Below are 21,316 nucleotides of genomic sequence, written 5' to 3' on the forward strand. Positions count from 1 at the left end.
TAATAGGTAATAGAGTTTGACGATGGATCTGGATCAGTTCTCAGAATACAACCCTTACGGACTCCACGAGATGAGGCAATTTATGAATGTGTGGCCTCGAATAACGTGGGAGAAATAAGTGTATCCACCAGACTCACAGTTTTACGTGGTAAGTATTCAAGTTCAAGGCTGCTGCTTGTGTCATGTCGTTGAAATTCTGTGTCCCAGGTGTTCTTTTGTAGAATCATTGAAAAGACTGCAGTTGTCATGACACTTAAATGGGAAATGAATTGAAGTAAAATACTGATTAGGGTCAAACTTTATTTAAATAGACAGAGGGTGCCTTCTCTCCTGGGACTTAAAAAATGCTAGTCGGGGAGAGGAAAGAAAATCCCAAACAAGTGCTGATTTCAAATGCCAGATACCAATTTGATTTTTGGTAAAGAGCCTTGATAGGAAGCAGGGTATGCTACTGTTTCGCATGTTAGCTTCACTTGCGTGTGGATTTTTCATATCTAGGTCAGCAACTACTTTTTGGAAATTACCAGAGCTGACATTGGTGTTTGCAAAATTAAAGGAATATCTACTACCTAAAGATGAGTTCTTATTAAGCAGAGGAATCAGGAACAAGAAAGGCACCTTTCTTCTTTATGTCCCAAAAAAGTGTTTTGTTTCAGTCTTTTATATTTCTTGAACTAACATCTGTTGATGCAAAGTGATTGGAAACAGTGTGTCCCCTTCTGTGTTTCCAGCTATGTGGCTTATGCAGTGTGCCCAAAGCATGGGATGACTTGCTAAATCTGTAGTACGGTGTGTCTACTTCCAACACTTCCTTTAGAATGACAGTGCTAGAGAATAATGGCTAGTGATTAATAATGCTCTGTTATATATATAATTCAATCTTTTGTGTAGAGATAAGAATATTGCCTAATTTGGCTTGCGTCGTAGTTGACATTTCCAGACTAACCCTCTGTGCCTTTGTTTCTTTCTCATACACACTTGCATTTGTCTGTTTGTTTTGTATTGCTTTGAACTTCGCTTTGCTTGATTCCACAACTTAGTAAAATAGCCTTTCTTCAGATGAAGGGAATTAGAAAGAAGAGATCATAATTGAATAATCTTAGAGGAACATATATAGAGTGAGAACATTTCTCCTCCATTCCATCCCCCCCACCTCCGCTTTGAGGCATGTATTTTTCTTTGTATGTTTTATACAATCAAAAATATTTTCTTTGAGATCTATTTAGTACCAAAATTAATCAGTCAATCTGAGAAGTCTAGAAAAGAATATTTATATATACATCCTAAAATGTGCTTTAAGTACTATAAAATCTTACTAAGTGTTAGGGGAAATATTGACCAACTGGATATAGATCTTTTAATTGCATGTAACAGAATGCTGCTTAAAAACAAACAAGTCAAATTTGAGCTACATTTCTGGCCATTATGACACACTGTGTTCATATAGGAAATTCTCCATTCCCCTGTAAACATATAGACATGTTGATTAAATATTTGAAAATAAAATTAAATGTGTGGTTAGGTTTACAAACATGAAAGAAATTTCCAGGTGCTCAAAACACAGAGAGAGCCTTGGAGAAGAGACAATTTGTAATCTTATAAACCAAGATAATAACCACATGGACTATATGATTTAGGGCTGAAGTTTTAACTCTCCAGCAGGACACAGACCTATATAAAATAAGAGGAGCTAGATCAGCTTTCTGAACAAGGTAAGAATTCTAGCACTATTTCTGCAGTGCAATACTTAGAACCCAGAAGCTCACATAAAAGCTTGTCAGAAACGGTGAATCCCATGGAGTGTGGAACAGACAGCCATGTAAGGACTCACCCCACAGAGACACCACCACAGTTCAAGCCATACAACCCCAGATAAAGTCATTTATTCCCAGATGGGCTCATAGGCACCAATTCTAAAGCATGAAAGCCAGTTCCAACTCATGAGGGACAGGAGGCCCAATCAGTGAGAGAAGAAATCATAGTCTGTGAACTATAGATAATTGAACTGTATGAATGGGTTTTACAAGAAATGAATTCTGGGCTTCCCTGGTGGCGCAGTGGTTGAGAGTCCGCCTGCCGATGCAGGGGACACGGGTTCGTGCCCCGGTCCGGGAAGATCCCACATGCCGCGGAGCGGCTGGGCCCGTGAGCCATGGCCGCTGAGCCTGCGCGTCCGGAGCCTGTGCTCCGCAACGGGAGAGGCCACAACAGTGAGAGGCCCGCGTACCGCAAAAAAAAAAAAAAAAAAAAGAAATGAATTCTAAATATTTGTAAAGGTAAAGAGAAGAGTAAAATCTGTTAGGTAAGAATAAGACTTCAGGAAAAAAAAGAGCAGTTAGGAGTTAGAAGTCAGATTTCGGAGCTGAAAGGGACCTTGGAGACCATGTTTATACATACTGTAATATGTACTAGAAATATGTACATATGTGGATATACATGTATATGTTCACATAAACTTAGATAAAAGGTCTGAAGATTGTTGAGTAATTTTGGGGGCCATTCATATAGGAAGCTAAATCAGATTTGCTGGTCTTCTTTTAAAATTTTAATCTTTGCTTATTCATGTAGTTTATAACTAATGCTATTATGTAGAAAACGTATTACAAAGATGCAATCAAGGAAAATTTATTAGAAACTTTTTAGGTGTTTTCGCCTTCTGAGTTCCCTGAACAAACCCCTTAAAAGGAAACAGTGGCAGTCATTTGGCTTGACTTAATCTTTATGCATTTGATGAAGGAATTAACAAGAAGTTGGAGGAACATATCACTTTACATAGACATTCATATGGATTTATGTTTTCCTGCCTCCCAGCTGACTGGGGTCCTCCCATCTCATCTGCTTTTATCTAACTAGCTCCCACATAAAACAAATACATTTGAAATTTTTCATGTAATCTTGACTTTCTATGTGAATATCTGTCATATATAAGTACATTTGTATGAAAATTTATGATTCTAGTAAAGTACTTAAACCTTATTTTTTTAAGACTGTGTTTAGCAATTTTGGAAATGTTTCATGAGAAAAACTCAAAGGTATTTTGGATAATGAAAAAGTAGTCTAAACATAACCTTAAAATAGAATATTTTTATATATCCTTATAGGATGAAATAAATGGGGTTGGGAATTATTTTGTTTCCTAGAGTTACCTCTTTGTTTAAAATTTCTAAATAACAGTAATCCTATTAGTAATAGTCTTTACAAATATTCCAGTGGTAAACTGACATTTCTAGATTATGAACGTTGTGAACAGTTAACTAGATGAATGTGAAGAGTTTCGTTCCATGGTTGATGGGCTTCGTGCTCATTTTAAGTTCACTTGTTCTTGCAAATCACATTGACAGATACTCAAGCTCTCTGGTCTGCAGTGGATGGAAAATACTTTGCACTTTTCATCCACTACCCATCGTTAGATGCCCATTTTGTCCACATGGGTCATTTACTTTTTACCCACTCTGCTGACAATGCCAAAAATGTGCCAGCTGTCACAATGGGTTTTGTCTAAGTGGACTGGATGGAGATCACTAATTTATTTCACACAGGCTACTAGAGGACCTAATTAATTGGAGATTTAATCATCTGACCTGTACAGCTAATGCAGAAGACATTGAAATAATACTCTGACCACCCATGTGCATTGAAGGGAGTACTTCAGGGAAAACTTTCCCTGTGTAGCTCGTTTCAGATTACCCTCGCTCTGAAAAACTGTTTTCATAAGGAAAGATAACTACAAGCTCGGGCTGAACATACCCTGGAATGAGATATTTGAGCAATTACCATTTATATGCTGTAGACTGCAGTTCATAGAAGAAATAGTGGGAGAAGGGGGGTTGAATCTGGTACTTATGGCCTCCAGGTCATTTAAAACTTTTTTTGGTTGCCCTGCCTGTGGAAACACAAGAACATACCATCTCCGTAGTTCTATAGCACTTTAAGGGGCTAAGCATAGTTGTCATACACATTTCCCTTCTACGCAGAACTTTAAGTGAAGGCCTCACATCTCACTGAGTGGTTATTAAGGGTTGAGTCTTACCTAATTGTGGGATTCTGCTAAGGACTTTGGATTTGATATTAAGCTTTCAGTGAAGGGCAAAGTATAGGACCAGAGAGGGTGTTTTAAGAAGAGCGATTATCATCCAGATGGAATTGGTTCTTTCTGAATCTTTGGTTCACTGGCCACAATTTCCTCCTGTCCAAAGGTATTACATTACTTGTAAATATAAATCTGTATAATGATAACTGGGGATGAAAATGTTCTCTCAGATATATCTTGTCCGCCACTGGACGGGGAAATGAGACATCACCTTCCATAGACTTTTCTTTCCTATAGGAGTCCAGGAGCATCTGCCTGTTTTAGACAAGTAGAAAGACATAAAGAATCCCTTTTTCTTGGGACTTCCCTGGTGGTCCAGTGGTTAAGACTCCGCTTCCACTGCTGGGGGCACAGGTTCGATCCCTGGTTGGGGAACTAAGATTCCACATGCGTATGCTGTTCTGCATGGCCAAAAAAACCCCCGAAGAATCCCTTTTTCTTGCTCACATGACTCCCCCTCTCTAAGAGAAAGTTCTAGAAAAATTTAGTCAGCTTTGTCTCTGATAGTCTGAGATGTCTAAATGTCATGTTTCTTGAATTTAGGTTTTTTTTTTTTTTTAGGTAGTAATCAGAAAATACACATTTTGTTGTCATCCAAAGCAGCACGTACTATGTCATTTTTCTAAGTTTAATGGATTATCTTCTGAGACTTGCCCATTCTGAAATAACACTGATCCCCAAGCCAGCATGAGCACTACCACAACAAAACAGTGTATGATATATATCGTTGTTGCTGTTATCTTCTAGCTTGTTCCTAGAGCACACACAAAGTAAAATTGTTGTCAACAAAAGATAGCTGACCAAACATGAGACAATTGAGTTGCCTAGTTTTACAGGTGTACCTTATGAAATGGCACTTATATTTGAGGATCTACTCCACATACATGCATCATAGTTTATGAATAATCACCATCAAGACATAATACACAATGTCCTCAAGTCCAGGTCTCCAGTAGTTTGAGTTCCAGCTCTGGCTCTGTCCCAAAACAGCTGTGACATCTTGAGCAAATCTATTAACTTCCCTGTTCTTTTACTTCTTTATCTTGGCGCCATGTGCACAGGGAAGGCACTGAATTGGTGATCACTCAGATCCCTGCTTTCTAGCTTTCTGTGATTTGGTGACATGCCTATTTCAACAAGTCAGTTCTTGCAAGATGGAAAAAAGATGCTCCCCGATCCCTGAAGGTGACTGTTACTGATACAGTAAAACACACAGTGAGCAGTTGGATGAGACAGAAAAGGCATTTCACTGGGAAATGGAGAGAAATGTTTGCATAATATGTCTGTTTCAAAAAAAAATGTAAGTCATTATAGCAGTTGTTTAAAAACAAAAACAACTTTTACCATCTTTCAGGGAGAAGGCAGTCAACTCTCTCTGCCATCATGCACTACCCTGTGATCAGAATTAGCATGTTCATTACAGTCTCATTTTATTAATGCCTCTTTTTGAAGATGAACACAGTTGTCCCTGCTGTGAAAATGGTACTTTGCCATTTATGTTATAAAATGGTCTCGGCTGGGGATCCAAGCTAGGAACATTAAAGAACAAAGCACAGCTGCTTGACTGTCACACAAAAGGATTTTTATGAAAGACTGAAACAAAAGGAAGGATGGCCAACACAGAACAAACTTGCTGACAATTACGGTACCGAGTGAAGATTATTTGAAAAGGCTTATAAAATAGTTGAGTACTTGAAATAAATTGATACCAACATGATAAAGCCTTTCTGAGTACTGTATTTCCATGCTGAAAAGAGGTGGTGGTGGGCAGAGCCATATAAGTAAACAGAAACTTCTGACTTTCAGTAGTACTTACAAATAACTACTCTTTACGTATCAGTGTTGACAAAGGCAGGAGCCCATGTGAACAGTTCCATGGAGACCCTAGTGCGGAGAAACATTAAAACATATTTCAGAGAATGTGCGTGTGTGAGCTGAGGCTCTGAGTGTTCCCTTGTGATCAGTCTTTTAAGGACCTTCCTGTTGGTGATGCATGTTGCTTTCTTTTAATCATTATCACTTGTTTTTCCATGCTGGGGTTATGTCTTAAAAGGGCTCAGAGAGAATGAGTGCACTTGTGAATTACTGCATTTAAGTGAGAACAGTTTTCTACTTTAGGCTTCATATTATATTATTTAAGATAATTTTAAAATGAATATTGAGTCATGTGAGTGCTAACTGTTGATTGATTTGTTAATGGAGCCGTAGAAATGTCGAGCTGGGAGGGAATGTGGTGTACCAAGCCAAATCTCTTACATTTGATGGAAGAAACCAAAGTCCAGAGAGTTTGAAATGATTTTTTTCTTGGTCATACAGCTAAGATTTCCTTTGGGTTTTACCCAGTCAGAAATAATCCCTGCCGTATTATGTTGTGACAATGTAATCTAGCCCTTCAGATACTCACTTCTGATGTATAAGACATTGTCCAGGAAGAACTATGTTCTTCCAGCTCACCAGCCACAGACAAGCAGAGGTGGCCGAAAACAGTGCTGTCGTGCTATGGGTGTGCAAAGTGGAAAAACTCCACCATGATGATGCATCATGGGAGGGAGGAGGTCTCTGTGTTGAGGCTTGAAGACTGTAGGGTTTTATCAGGCAGAGCTAGTGTGAGAGACTGTTAGGGATAGAGAAAGTTTCATGAACCTGATTACATACACAGGTAAGAAACTGCTAAATATTTGATGGTGGGTGTGGGTGGTATATTAGGGTTCTCCAGAGAAATGGAACCAATATAAATATATGCATATTTATACTTTTTTTGTTTATATATGTAAAGAGATTTATTATAAGGAATTGGCTTATGCTATTAAGGAGGCAGACAACACCCAAGATCTGCAGGGTGAGTCAACAAGCTGGAGGCCTAGGAAAGCTGATGGTATAGTGTGAAGGCTGGCCGACTTGAGACCCAGGAAGAGCTGATGTTTCAGTTTGAGTCTGAAGGCAGGAATATGCCAGTATCCTAGTTTGAAGGCAGTTGGGCAGGAGGAATTCTTTTATTTGGGAGAGGGTCATTCTTTTTGTTCTATTCAGGCTTTCAACTGATTGGATGAGGCCCCACTCACATTAGGAAAAACAATCTGCTTTATGGGTCTTTTGATTTAAATGTTAATCTCATCCCAAAACACCCTCACAGTAACACCCAAAATAAGGTTTGACCAAATGTCTGGGCACCTTGTGGCCCAGTCAAGTTGAATATGAAATTAACCATCACAGGTAGGTATAAGCAGTAGTTGCTCAGAATAGAGTAGAAGTTAAAAGAGTAGTAGTAGAAGAAAATGAGGTTGGGACATACTTCATTGGCCAAAGAGGTTAAACTACACAAGTGAGAAATCATGTGACTAAGTTAATATTGACCATCTCTATATGAGTTAAAATTTGCAGAGGTTTACTAAATTACTTAAAGTAACGTATCAAACAATTCATGGTGCTTTATATACAATTGATGTTTATATTTTAAAACTGGATATTTGGTTGACTTTCGTTGATAAAATTTGAACAATTTTTAAAAATTCAACTTCCTGGCTTTCAAAATTAGTTTTATTTTAAGCTACTAATTAAGATGTAGTTTTCAAAGTTGTACATGCATAACTTTGAGGGGATTTAGGGCATAGATATACCAAATGCCTCATCTAGGGTTTAATTATGAAAATCCTAGTTATATAGCTCCTTAGAAGAGCAAGTAACTTATTTTATCTTATTAAAAAAAAAGACTTGTGAATTAATGCCACATTAAACACAAATATGATGACATACATCCTAGTATTCTTAATATATTTTATTAAAGATAGCAGGAAAATTTAAAGTGTCTTATCTGTGATCTTTCTAAATGAACTTGCGTTTTAATTTACATTTCAGAACTTTCCATGCCCTTATTTTTTGTATCTTTAACATTTACGCTTGATTTTGAAACTTTATCCTTGCATTAAATATGCATATATTATTTTTACACAGTGGATTTTTTTTTTAACGAGTAGATTTTGGCCACAAGGTAACCCTATTAAATTTTTTTTTCTCACATACCTGATGATATGTGTGTGTTCGGGCAATAAAATTTGATCTCAGTTTGGGTTTTCCTAAAAGAGAGCCTACATTTTTTCAGAATATAGCACCAAAAGAGCTGTTTAAAAGAGTGAAACTGTGTATCATGAGTGAGACTAGCAAATTATTATTACAATTTTCAGATATTTTCTATCCTTCTAAGTTTATATTAATACTTCTTTTTGTTTGAGTATTTGTTTAATTGCATGGGTAACCATAGATCAATCATTTATCAGACAACTAGAAAATTAAATATAGTGGGAAAGTATTAGCCCATAAGAACTTGATAGCTTTTAGTAAAGTTGATTGTTATTTATCAATACTTACACCTTGTATAGTTAAACCAAAAATTCTGTTTGGGAAATATATTTGCATATATATTTATGTGTATATATATGTTTTATACATGCAATGTATATAGTGTGGCGTGTGTGTGTATGACGTGTTGGCTTCGTAGCACTTTGCAATATGTGAAATTATATTCTTTATTTCTTGAAACTTTTATTTTATGTTTCCCTCCCCCCTTAGCCTATAAGCTCCATTATATTTTTCTCTGGCCTAGAAATGTTCCTAGCATTTATTGGGCACCCAACAAATATTTGTGGAATGAATGTATACATATAAAGAGGGTTATATAGATATGGTTATGTAAACACATATTGAGACCATTTGGGCAGGAATTAATCTCACTCTACATATAATGGACAAAAGTGATCATTATTTCATTAGTCACTGTAGGATGGAGAGTGTGATTGAGACCCAGAAAAATCAAGGCAAATGGAATGAACACTACAAAGAGAGGTAGTGAAACAGAGGAACCACAATGGAAAGAGAATGCTCTTTGTAGCTAGATAGACATGGGTTCCTATCAGTAGTCCACTGTTTCTGACCTATATGGGTTTAGACACATTACTTATGTCTAAACTTGAAGCTCCTTAACTTTAGATGTGGCACAGTGACTCAGATATAAAAGTTGCTGCTTGGGCTTCCCTGGTGGTGCAGTGGTTGAGAGTCCGCCTGCCGATGCAGGGGACACGGGTTTGTGCCCCGGTCCGGGAGGATCCCACATGCCGTGGAGCGGCTGGGCCCGTGAGCCATGGCCGCTGAGCCTGCGTGTCCGGAGCCTGTGCTCCGCAGCGGGAGAGGCCACAACAGTGAGAGGCCTGCGTACCGCAAAAAAAAAAAAAAAGTTGCTGCCTTCTCCCATTATCCCTTTGAAGCTGAGCTCTTTGGTTTGGCCCTCTTGTCCACTGTTGAATCCTCAGTGTCTGGATATGGTGATGGGAAAGAGGGTAGGATTGACAATTCTGGAAAAGTTTTCTGTGCCTTATAAAACATTGCTTAGTCCAAAGGACTGAAAATCAGCTTTTCACATGGAAATAAGGTAATATGAGAGTCTGAAAATATGCATGCATTGCCAAGTTATTTGGAACAACTGAAGATCATTTATTGGTACAATGCTCTCTAATATGCAATATCTAAGAATTTTAACTTCTTTTTTCCCCTAGTACATTTGTGCTTAATGTTGTGTTAACACACGTTCCCATAGTCTTCAGAATTCTTGTACATTAGGACCCGATAGTCAGTTGCTTGGACCACCTAGGTCAAACTAAGGTCATACCTAAAATGGGATTTCGTTCTATTATATCTGGACTATCCCAGATCACAGAAGAGATAAAAACCATTAATTTTTTTAACATCTTTGAAAATGCAGCATCATTAGTTATGTATTTTAGAAGAAGTGGGAAAATCTCATATATTGTTTCAACCTTTAAAGAGGTAATGGAAAAGGATTTTTGTTTGTATTTTGTTTTCTTCTTCCAGATTATTTGTGCTACTGCCTTTGATGTAGGAAGTGAAAAAAGGTGTGGTTACGAGTTCAGGTTCTGCCAACAGATGTCTGAGTTCCAATCCTAACTCCACTATTTGCTCTGTGGCTTTGCTCACATTTCTCTTAAGCTTCAGCTTCTTTGTTTGTTAAGTAGAGATAATAAGACCTATTGCCTGAACTTGAGAGGGTGATTCCAGGTGATGATCCACATAAAGCTTTTAGCAAGGTACTCAGTTAATGTGAGTCATTATGGAGGATATCATTAGTCTTACCAATATGATTACTACCAGTAATATTACAATTATCAATAATTCATTTTAAATTATTTTGATTAAAGGGCACTGCTGTATTTGTAAAGCAGAATTTTCTGGCAGAGGCAGAGCCATCTCTGTGAGGCCAGGGAAGCACATAGTTTATAATCATTAAGTTGTGCTGCCTTGTCCACTAATAATTCTATGGGTCAGATGCGTGAGCCACCAGTTGGCTACTGTGGGTTCCACAGAGTATTTAAAATTTGAATGTCATCCTGACATAAGTGATTAGGGAGTGTACTTAAGAGAAAATGAGAGGAAGCTTTTCTTTTATCCACGACAGAGTTATCTCCATACTTAGACTAGAAGTGTCATGAAGGCAGGACTTTGCTCAAGACTGAGCACCCTGCACAGCGCTCAACATGTTATAAGTTTTCAGTGAATATTTGTTGATTGAGTGAGCAAATGACAAGTTTAACAAAGGCATTTCTAAATATTTTTTCTTCCAGAACTACTTCATGTAAGGTTTTATTTTTAAAAATCAGAAATAACAGAATGCATTGCTTCCACATCAAAGATAAGCACACAGTGCATGAGAAGCAATTTGTATTAAATTCATGAATTTATTCATTTGATAATATGGTTCTCCCTGTGCCAGGGATTGTGCCAAGTGTTGGGACTAAAAAGATGGAAAAGACATTACCACCACCTGCCTTCAAGGAAGCTACAATCTCTGTTTGACAGAAACCATAATTTTGGTGAAAACGACAAGGCAGTTATACATATATACTGTCACTGGGGATAACGAGGTCTATTCTTAGAGGTGCGCTCACAGTAATTCAGCTTACGCCTTTCTAAGTTAGTACTTGCATAAGAAGAACTCATGTCTCCTTGAGGATGCCATCAATATGACAGTAAGGTTTGTTGAAATGTAAAATGTGTTTGACATATGACGCCTCAACTGACAGAAAAATTAAACTTGCCTTTTTTTCCTGATGAGTAAAAATGTTCTGAGGGAAAATTATATTTTATCCGTAGAAAGATTTGGGATATACTTTGCTTGGGTTTTGAGAAAATAGGATGCAGTAAAAAGCTTAAGTAATTACCTTCAAAGTAATATTCCCATTTGTTTCTCTCCCAACTAAGAGTAAAAGGAGTTTTTATTACGGCACCATTTTTTTATGACTATTTTTTGCTCTGGGTGGAGATGACAAAGCATACCTAAATAGGAAATGATTTTAATGTGTACTAATAAAATACCTTAAAACATCTTCTTCCTCAGACAACTTCCTTAAACAAAATTAATTTTCATAATGAAATATTTATTTATTTAAAAAAAATAGAAGTTCAGGTGCTTTTACCCTTGAGGAAAATCCATTAGCGTATACTTCAAAATAGGAACATTCTTAGATCTGTTACTTCCTAAGGCCTCACAACTTGGGTTAGAACCCTGTACCCTAAAGAACCTTCTGTTTACACTTGAGTTTTACGCATGCCATAATATCTTATGATGCTAGATCTGAATTTCCAGGTATTGCCAAGCCTGTTATAAACTGATATCAAGTGCTACAGCGGACTTAACCAGGAGTCCCATTAATCTTTGTTGAAGATGCATGAATAAAGTTAGCACTTACCCACTCAACAGCAAATGGAAATCCCTTGTCTCAGCTTATCAACAGCTAAATCATTGCTGAGGAGGAAGAGTTCACTTGGACTTAAATTATTCTTTGCAGTCATTTACCATAAACCAGCTACAAAGAGATAGGAGGACATTCAGTGTTGCCCAGTAGGACTGGGGTTTAGCTAGTCTTGTCTTAATTTCGTATCAACATGTTTAAAAGATGGCTCTGATAACTCAAAAACAAACAAAATATGTTGATATGATATGTTTTAAAAAGCCTGACCAACTACATGCAAACAGTGTTGATTAAGCCCAGAGGCCATTCTTCTTGTGTCTTCCAGTGATGATTCCTTGGTCAAAGGCCCTCACCAAACCATTTCCATGTTCTGGTGCCAGAAAATCTAGAGGGGTATGGTGGAGGGGAAGTAATCTGATGTGGAGTTGAGGTAGAGACAGATTTACCCTGCAGCTCAGGAAACTTCACTGTCAAGGCCCTCACTTACCTGGTGCCTTCCAAAGCCCTGGGAGGGCCTAGTAGTGTGTTCAGTTGATTGTATGTTTGTTTGTTTTTTTCCCTAAATTTGCAAAAGTAGTATTTTTGCATTTGTTTTCATAAAGTAGACCTCTAAAATTTCATAAGTTTCAAGTGTTATAGAGTCTAGATCTACCACTAAGATAAAACTAAGAGATATATGATTGATAAAGAATATTAATTGTGGATGTGAGTCTAACAGATGGTGGGATGAATGTCTTTCCCGACTCACTCTCCTTTGATCAGCAGACTTAAAAGGACTTTGCCAAATGTTTAAAATTCTGAGTCCCTAAATTTATGGAGAATATCTTAGCTTTGTTTGCTTCCTCTTCTGTTTAACATATAATGTACTCATGGAGTGAACACATGCTGCACTCTCCATAAGGATGGTTGTATGCTTCACATAGGATCCCTCCCCTGACCCCCTGTTAACTGAACTTTATCTGGTTATGTTTTATTCCTCCATTCTAAAAGGCCAATTTTTCTATTGCTTCTCTTTCTATCCGAACATCAACACCAACACCAACACCATCACTGAAGCAAAATAGTCTTGTCTGTGAGACACTAATGGATTCATAATTTTTATTTTAATATAATTTAGTTATAAAGTTTAGTGTTATTATTTACAAAATTCATCAAATGAATTTCTGAGCTTATTCTCTGTGAGTGACATGTTGTCTTGTATGTCAAAAAAGAGACAAGGAGGAAGACAGGCATGGTTGGGGCTGCTTTTCTTAAAGTTTTTCTGTAAAATGAATATTTACAAGATCTTCAGATTTCTATTCTCACTGAGGAGACATCACAGAACCTGTTTACATTTTCATGTTTTACAGATTATTGGAAAAGAGAAATAAATAAATAAATACAAATAATAAAAGAAAAGAAATTCTTGCACAATTAAGAATCACCAGGGCTTCCCTGGTGGCGCAGTGGTTGAGAGTCTGCCTGCCGATGCAGGGGATGCGGGTTCGTGCCCCGGTCCGGGAAGATCCCACATGCCGCGGAGCGGCTGGGCCCATGAGCCATGGCCGCTGAGCCTGCACGTCCGGAGCCTGTGCTCCGCAACGGGAGAGGCCACAACAGTGAGAGGCCCGCGTACCGAAAAAAAAAAAAAAAAAAAAATCACCAAGCGTGCAGGTCAGCTTGTGGATGGGTGAATTTTAGAATGTAAGTGTTTCTTTTGTGAGAGCCAGAGAGATCCTCAGCCCTGAAAGAGAAGGCTACTCAGTATTTGACTAACTTACTGAGGGGATCTCCCTGCACTGTGGAGGATCTATAAATTCAGGGAGGCCAAAGTTCAGAAGTCGCTTGACCAAAATCTCACAGATATTAAATGGGGTTGATTACCAGGTTTTCTGACTCCAAATCCTGTGCTGTATTCACTACTTCATGTTGCCCTCTGATACTGTGTTGCAAAGGGTACAAGTGACATAAAGTGACATGAAAGAATAACAGGGATTGATGTTTTTTGGATCCCAAGTACAAGGATGGGAATGTGTGAAAAATACCTTAATGGCAGCAAGAAGGGCCACTGGATTGGTTGTTTAGGGGCATTTTGTCATCATCCTTGAGTTTCTCCTTAGCAAGGGTAGAAGGAGAGCCGTGAGAGCGTGAAAGCGTGGAATATAAGGGACGGATGGTCTTGAAAAAGAAAATGAATTTAAAAGCGTGCACTTTAAGGAAGACCTAGGAAATCTCAAAAGGCTGATTAAGAGAGTGCTTCCTAAATGTTTTTCTGATGCACCCCACGATGAGAGAAGGTCAATGCTAGTCATTTCAGTTGTGTTGGAACTGAGCTGAGTTGGTGTTTATGACCCCGTGACTTTCTCCTTCAAACCTCTGGCTGATGGAGATTACCAGCACCCCTCACCATCGGTCTGATAATCTAACAAGAAAATAGTTCTCCTTCATTAAGAAAATTGTTCAAAGAATCTTTGATCACCAGTCAGGGCATTGTGCACGGTATATTTCTATGAAAATGAACAGTCCAGATTCAGGTTTGTTTGTTCTTTTTGAATATTATCCATTACTGGAATTGCTGAGCTAATTGGAAAGTACCAAAACCTTTGTATATATGGTCTTTATTGAATCTTTGTCAGAGAATCAGGGGCATGGTGATCTCTTTTTCAGGGCTCAAATATCATAGTATTATAGGAACATATCTCATTTGCTATACCCCACAGAGGGTCGTTGTGTGAAGCAAGTGTTCATTCATTGTCTGTCTTGAATAGCAGTTGGTGGAAGCTTAATAATTAGGTCTTATTGTTGAGGAGGTAACTTTAAATTCTTATTTTAGGCAAAAGCATCTGCAAATTAAGACTGCAGAAAGCAGCAGTAAGAAGATCCTCACAGTTCTCCTCAGTTGGACAATTCTTCATTACAGTGACAATTTAATTGAGTGTAAAAAGAAATGGCAATTTAAAATCAAGGGCTTTAAGAGGGACAACCTACCAGTTTCAAAGTTAGGATTAAAAAAAAAAACAGCAAGACCCGAAGAAGGCACATCTTTAGCTCTCTGGTTAGTTATTTCCTATTGAGTATGTTCTGTGCTGAAATTGCACTATCAGATGTGCCTTTTAATGGCAACTTTTGCAAAAGAGTCTGAAAATAAAGAGAAGAAACTAAATTTACCCTTTTATGCATGCGGATAGGTACACATAGAAATACCTGTTTTTATAAAAGTTTATTCACTCACTTTTATTATTTCAGTGCTTCAATGACTCTATTTTTCTAATTCAAACAACTTGGATCTTTTTGGTCCTTTTAAACAGGAATGAAATTGGTATTGCTTATCCCATGAGGGCAGGTGTTATGTTTGACTTATCCATGCTTGTATGCACCTAGACAGGAGAGGTTACAAAGCATGTACTCAAATATTTGTTGAAATAATATGTCAGTAAATTTTACAATTTGGGACTGTCCAAGTGACATATCCAAAGTTGACTTTAGCCTAGTCATTAAGACTAGAAATAAATGACCTCCATATATCAGGTTTTGTACTTCCCCTTGATGAGCAGTCATCAGACATTTCTCCAAAATGATACTTCAGTTCCTTCTCCTGAGAGGTATAAACGATTTCAGTTGCCTCTCAGTTCATAAGATGGGTATTCCAGAGACCAGCCCTTATCGGAGGTACTGGGTAGATTTCTTCTTTCTCCTCTTCCCTTTTCCCTTCTTTCCTCTCTCTCTTCCTTCTTCCCACAAGTGTTTTAGGTAACTGTTGTTAGTAGCCATCAGTTTATGCTACATCTCATGACACCTGAGTTTCATGAATTCTCAGATGGAAATATATTTATTTCTTTTATAAAGAGAGACTGTTAAAAAAAAAGATTCTTCAACTATCTACAAAAAAGAAACAGACTCACAGACATAGAGATAAGACTTGTGGTTGTCAGCGGGGAGGAGAGGAAGGAGAAGGATGGACTGGGAATTCGGGGTTAGTAGATGCAAACTATTACATTTAGAATGGATAAACAACAAGGTCCTACTGTATAGCAGAGGGAACTATGTCCAATCTCCTGGGATAAACCATAATGGAAAAGAATATTAAAAAAAAGAATGTATGTATGTATAAAACTAGTATTTTGGACAAAAGTTATAGAAAGTTGAGTATGGTTGTGCTCATTGGGTGTTTGAATAAACATCATTTTATACACTGATAGCCCCCCGTTAGACCATTACCAGCTAAATTACTTCTAAATAAGGAAGTGGCTGTGTCTGTGCCAGCCACAATTCTGGATGAGTTTCAGATTAGCTGGTGAAGGTAGTCTCAGCAATATAGAAGACATAATCACTCCAGCAAGATTAATATCACACCAAAATCGTTAGCAGTTTTAGCCAGAGTAATTCAGAGCCAAAAACTCTAAGAATGAAACTGTCTAGACCCTCTGTAATAACATCAATAGTCTTTATCTTGCACGTGAAAGGTGGTTCTGGGTATGAGGTATCCTTTGAAAAGAGGGTAGCTCTAGTTGAGTAGTTTTCAACTTTATGATTTAGGTTGTGTGTATGATAGAAACAATCCACAATCTTTTGATAAGAAATGGTGAATTGCTTCTCACATTTGCCATCATTAATAATTCTGTTAACCATAGTAACTCATCTATGTTTATCATTCTTTTTTCAGTCTTCCATAGAATCTGAAGGAAGGTTTCACTGTGTTCTATTTTGAGATGCTCCATTCTTTAACACATTGGTTTTCAAATTCTGTGGAGAGGTGGTTGCTATCTACTTGTAAGACAAGATATTAAATATTAAGTACAAAATGGTGTTATGAAGACCCTGTATTTGATGAAATTTTAAAAATGGAATTTTCACCCGGTTCATCTGCCTGGTTACAATTTGAAACTCTCCCGACATCTCAGCACTCCCTTAAGTTTGATGGGGACACTGTTGTCTTTCTGACACATTCCTTGGCCTGTTGCAATTCAATTGCTTTGTATTTGTATTTATGGCCCAGTACCTAACATAACCTTAATTTCTGACATAATTAGAAAGTTCAAATATGATATTTGAAGGTAAAAAGGATTATAATATGTGTCACTACTAGATCAGTAATTTATTTCTATATCTTTGAAGTTGCTTGAGTAAATGTTCTTTGTAAACTATCAAGATTATTATTCATGACCTTTTCTTTAAAGTTTGGGGAGAGTGTGTGAACAGCAGAGAATGAATTGTTTTCAAGGGTAATAAGTCAGTCAAGATTATTTTCTCCAGGGGGGTATGATCAAGACTGTGAATGTAGCACAGACTACCTAACATATACTGATGTTTTATTGAAGCTGTAATGTGTATTGATTCCATGTTGAAAACTATGGGCAAGTCTCTTTCGAACGAGGTCAAGAAAGAAAAATCGTTATTTCCTGATATAAACTAATTTATCATTTGAGACAAGCATTTTCTTCTCAAATTGATTTCTTTTTAAATGCAAAATCAGTTTTTTCCTAACTTTAAGTTACAGTAAAGCAGAAGGCAGGAAAAGGCACTGCATGAGTGTAGATGCTGTGCTGGATTTTTCGTGCAGGAAAGTCACTTAAAATGGTCTTGGTCTTATTAGATATTTTTACCCCTGAGGCTAGTCTGTTAAGAGACATGGAATAATGCTTATGAAAACATATAGCCAAACTTTTAAAACAGAGGAGTGGCTCTTTTTCCAAAACACCATGAAAGACCATTGTGTGCACTTAAGGGGATAAATGAAATGAAAATAGACCTAATTTGAACAACTCATTCTTCATGTTTAAATAGGAGTCATAGCTTACTTTCCCAAAGTGAACCCACTTGATTTTGCTTGAGTACTTACTATGCCTTCCTTGAAAAATTTGGGCCATAAGGTCTAATTGCAAGCAAACAGAGTTGGAGGTATATTCTCTGAGCTCTGGGCTCCCACATCTCCCATTAAGGCTAATGGGAGTTACACGTGTGTATTGAGGACAGAATAATATAGCCTTTGAAGCTGGAGTTGCTAATTGAGTGTTTTCTTCAGCTGTGCTCAGCTTCAGTGGCTAAACTGAGTTCCAGCGGTCTAAAATGTCATTCTCCATAAAGCCCGTTGAATATTGTCAAAGCAGACTGGCAGTGAAAGAGGAAGCTTAAAAAAAAAAAAAAAAAAGTCTTTTCTTCCCCCAGATGGAGAAACAATTAGCAGGTTGAACAAAGAAGGAGCAAAGAAGTCTCAAGGATGGACACTCCTTTCCTCTAAAGTGGTTTGAGCTGGGAAACCTGTTCAGAGAGTGAGAAAGAGGCCCTTTCCTTTGCGGGAGGTGCCTGCTCTGTGCAGATTCTTTGTCAAGTATGAGGACTACTCAGGGCTGAATATAGCGCAACTCCGCCTTGCACTTTGGCCAACAGACAGGCAGAGGAGGTACTTGTCCCTGTAAGTGATTAGATTAATGTAGCGACGTCCTAGATGTCCATGATCCCAGGTTTCCAGGCCGCTTATTTCTTATTTTTCCTTTTTTGTTTTGCATACACTCCTTTGCAGCAGTAGTCTTTGTAAAGATAGTCTTTGTAGAATTCTACATGTAGGCTTCTATAAAAAAAAAGAGAAATGGAATTGACTCGCACTTATTAAAATATTTAAGTGATTATCTTCTCTAGTAGTTGTTCATCATTATTCATGGATTCCCTATTTATGAATTCACCTACTTGTTAAAATTTATTCATAGCTCCTAAATCAATACTCATGGCACTTTCACAGAGCGGCCAAAAATTTATGTCACCCAACATGTGAGTTCCCAGCTGAGGTCAAGTAAGGCGACTGGTTCCTGCAGTTGTTGTAATGAGACTCATGAGGTCAGAGGTTCGATCATCTTCTGACCAGGTATAGTTTTGTCCATAGTGAGAAACTTCTCTGCCTGTATTCAGCCTGGTGAGATACCACACAGGTTAATAATGGATGCTGTGAGGAAGGCCAAAGCAAAATTGTGGCTAGATCAGTGTGATGCCCTTGCTACTTTTTGGAAACTGAATTAACTTAAATGGCATTTACTAATAATGGATTAATTCATATCACATTTGTGCCTGAAGGGCAGTATGTTAAAGCTAATAGTATAGTATTAAAAAAACCAAAAAAAGAGAAACTCATATTCTCATTAATTGCCTTCCAAATTTACCAAACTATGAGGGCTTCAATTTTACTATATCTTAGAGACAAAAAAGGAAATAGTACAGGAATAACTGTATTGTTCTTTGAATAGGAACTGTTTCTAAGAAGACAGATTATTTATTAATTTCAGAAAGTTCTTACAGAGAAGATAGTTGGCCTGAGAATGTAGAAATGTAATTCTTCTGATCCCTCAGGGGCTTCAGGACAATAACAAAACCAGTTATGAAGTTGGTGGTTGCCTCTATGGACTGTCATGTAGAAGAGGGGTTAGACTCATTTTGTGTTAGCTCAGACAGCCCAGTGTGGATCAGGAAGTGGCAGGTTTTTGGACTGATCCCAGGAAGAACTCTGGAATGATCTCAGCTTCCTGAAAATTACCAGAGTAATTTTAGGAGGTAGAGGTGAGCAGTCATTTTCTGGGGGTCCTGGAGAGTCAAAGGATTCAAGCTTTGGATAGAAGACACAGCATGATGATGTCAGAGATGCTGTGATGCTATAATATATTAGTCTGCCTTTATTCTCACTTTAAATTATTTTTTATTTAATTAATTTATTTTATTTTTTATTTATTTATTTTTGGCTGCGTTGGGTCTTCGTTGCTGCCTGTGGGCTTTCTCTAGTTGCGGCGAGCGGGGGCTACTCTTCGTGCGGTGCGTGGGTTACTCATTGTGGTGGCTTCTCTTGTGGAGCACGGGCTCTAGACCTGTGGGCTTCAGTAGTTGTAGCACACGGGCTCAGTAGTTGTAGCTTGCGGGCGCTAGAGCACGGGCTCAGTAGTTGTAGCTTGCGGGCGCTAGAGCACAGGCTCAGTAGTTGTGGCGCACAGGCTTAGTTGCTCTGTGACATGTGGGATCTTCCCGGACCAGGGCTTGAACCCATGTCCCCTGCATTGGCAGGCGGATTCTTAACCACTGTGCCACTAGGGAAGCCCTTAAATTTATTTTTAATAAAAAAGTCACTAAAGGGATAGTCTCTGTTTCTAAGTATGGTTGAAATGCTCTGTTCCCTAGGATGAAAGCGTATAATGTATAGTAATGTTTACATCCTTAGCATTAGTGTCAGGGATAGGGTCCATCTCTCTCTCTTCCTGCTCTCCTCCCTTCTTCCAGAAATGGATGAGGCCACTGACACCAAAGAATGCAACTTGTCCTTTAAAATATTTCCTACGTAACTTTGTCTTAACATGTATGTAATTGTTACATTCGTTATTTGGTCTTTTCAAAAGCCATGTGTGTTGAATACCCATTATGTATTGGATGTAATAGAAAACTAAAATTACCCCTCAAAAAGACAAGATATAAGTAAAATATAAGCCCTTTATTAATTGATTAAATCTTAGGTTTATATTATTGAATGATAGAATGGTGACTATAAACATGGAAACTTAGCTATTGATGTGATATTAATAATTCTTTTCATGTAAAGTTTGATATCTAATACTCTGTAGTAAGTCTTAATGCTATAGCTAATCATAGAACATTTCATAATTCAAAGTCATTTATTCTAGTTTTAAGTAATCACACTTGAGATAATTGTTGAACCATGCGAATGGTCTTTCGTAGAAGATAATGCAAAATTTTCTCATTTTTAATATATTCCTTTTTACTTTTGAAACATTCATAAATGCATTCTCTTTGAAAATATTTCAAACCACATAGAAGTAAACAATGAAAGAAGCTCTTCATCACCTTCATGCTCAGAGGTAGCAGTTTGTTGTATATCTTTCCAAATCTTTTTCAGTATACTGTAGTTTAATAGCTGTGGAACACATGCATATGGCTTTATAGTTGAAGCTTGTTTTGCTTTAACTAGTAGAATCACATTATATGGATTGTTCTGCAATTTGGGTTTATTTTTACAGAACAGTATCTGGCCTCTGTTTCCATGTCAGAACATATAGATCTACCATTGTGAGGCTACACTGTAATCTGTTGTATAATTCACTATAGTTTATTTTATTGTTAATGATTGTTTTATACAGTGCTAATACAGAGCATGCTACAAAAGCCCTTAAAAGATGCCTTTTGAATACACATAATAAGATTGTTGTGAGATTGTCACCTAGAAGTACATTTAGTTTCATTTAAACTACTATTATTATGGAGCCATAGGTAGATTATACGTATAGATTTATAAAATGAAAACTGCTATTCATGGACTAATGTCGCATAAATAATCTGAAACATAATATTTTGGAAACACTATTTCAGTCTGAATTGCATATTAATACATTTATATATTCTAGAAAAGTTATTTTATTGAATATTGTTCACATTTACTCAAGATTCACTTTAGACTTTTGCCTGATGCAACTTTTAACCAGAATTTACTTTTTCTTCATATTTG

General features: G+C 37.4%; 1 protein-coding gene across 10 annotated transcripts in view; it reads left to right on the forward strand.

Annotated features, from left to right (window-relative positions):
• Positions 1-21,316, forward strand: part of PTPRD (protein tyrosine phosphatase receptor type D) — a gene marked incomplete at both ends in the record, with an annotated part of 413,617 nt that overhangs the window by 101,390 nt on the left and 290,911 nt on the right. For all 10 annotated transcript variants that reach the window (XM_079706279.1, XM_079706285.1, XM_079706286.1 and 7 more), the window contains one exon: positions 7-148. In XM_079706279.1, the coding sequence (XP_079562405.1) occupies positions 7-148 (142 nt within the window). The remainder of the gene's footprint in view (positions 1-6; positions 149-21,316) is intronic.

The sequence above is a fragment of the Hyperoodon ampullatus genome (genome assembly GCF_949752795.1).
Source record: "Hyperoodon ampullatus genome assembly, chromosome: 6".
NCBI lineage: Eukaryota > Metazoa > Chordata > Mammalia > Artiodactyla > Ziphiidae > Hyperoodon > Hyperoodon ampullatus.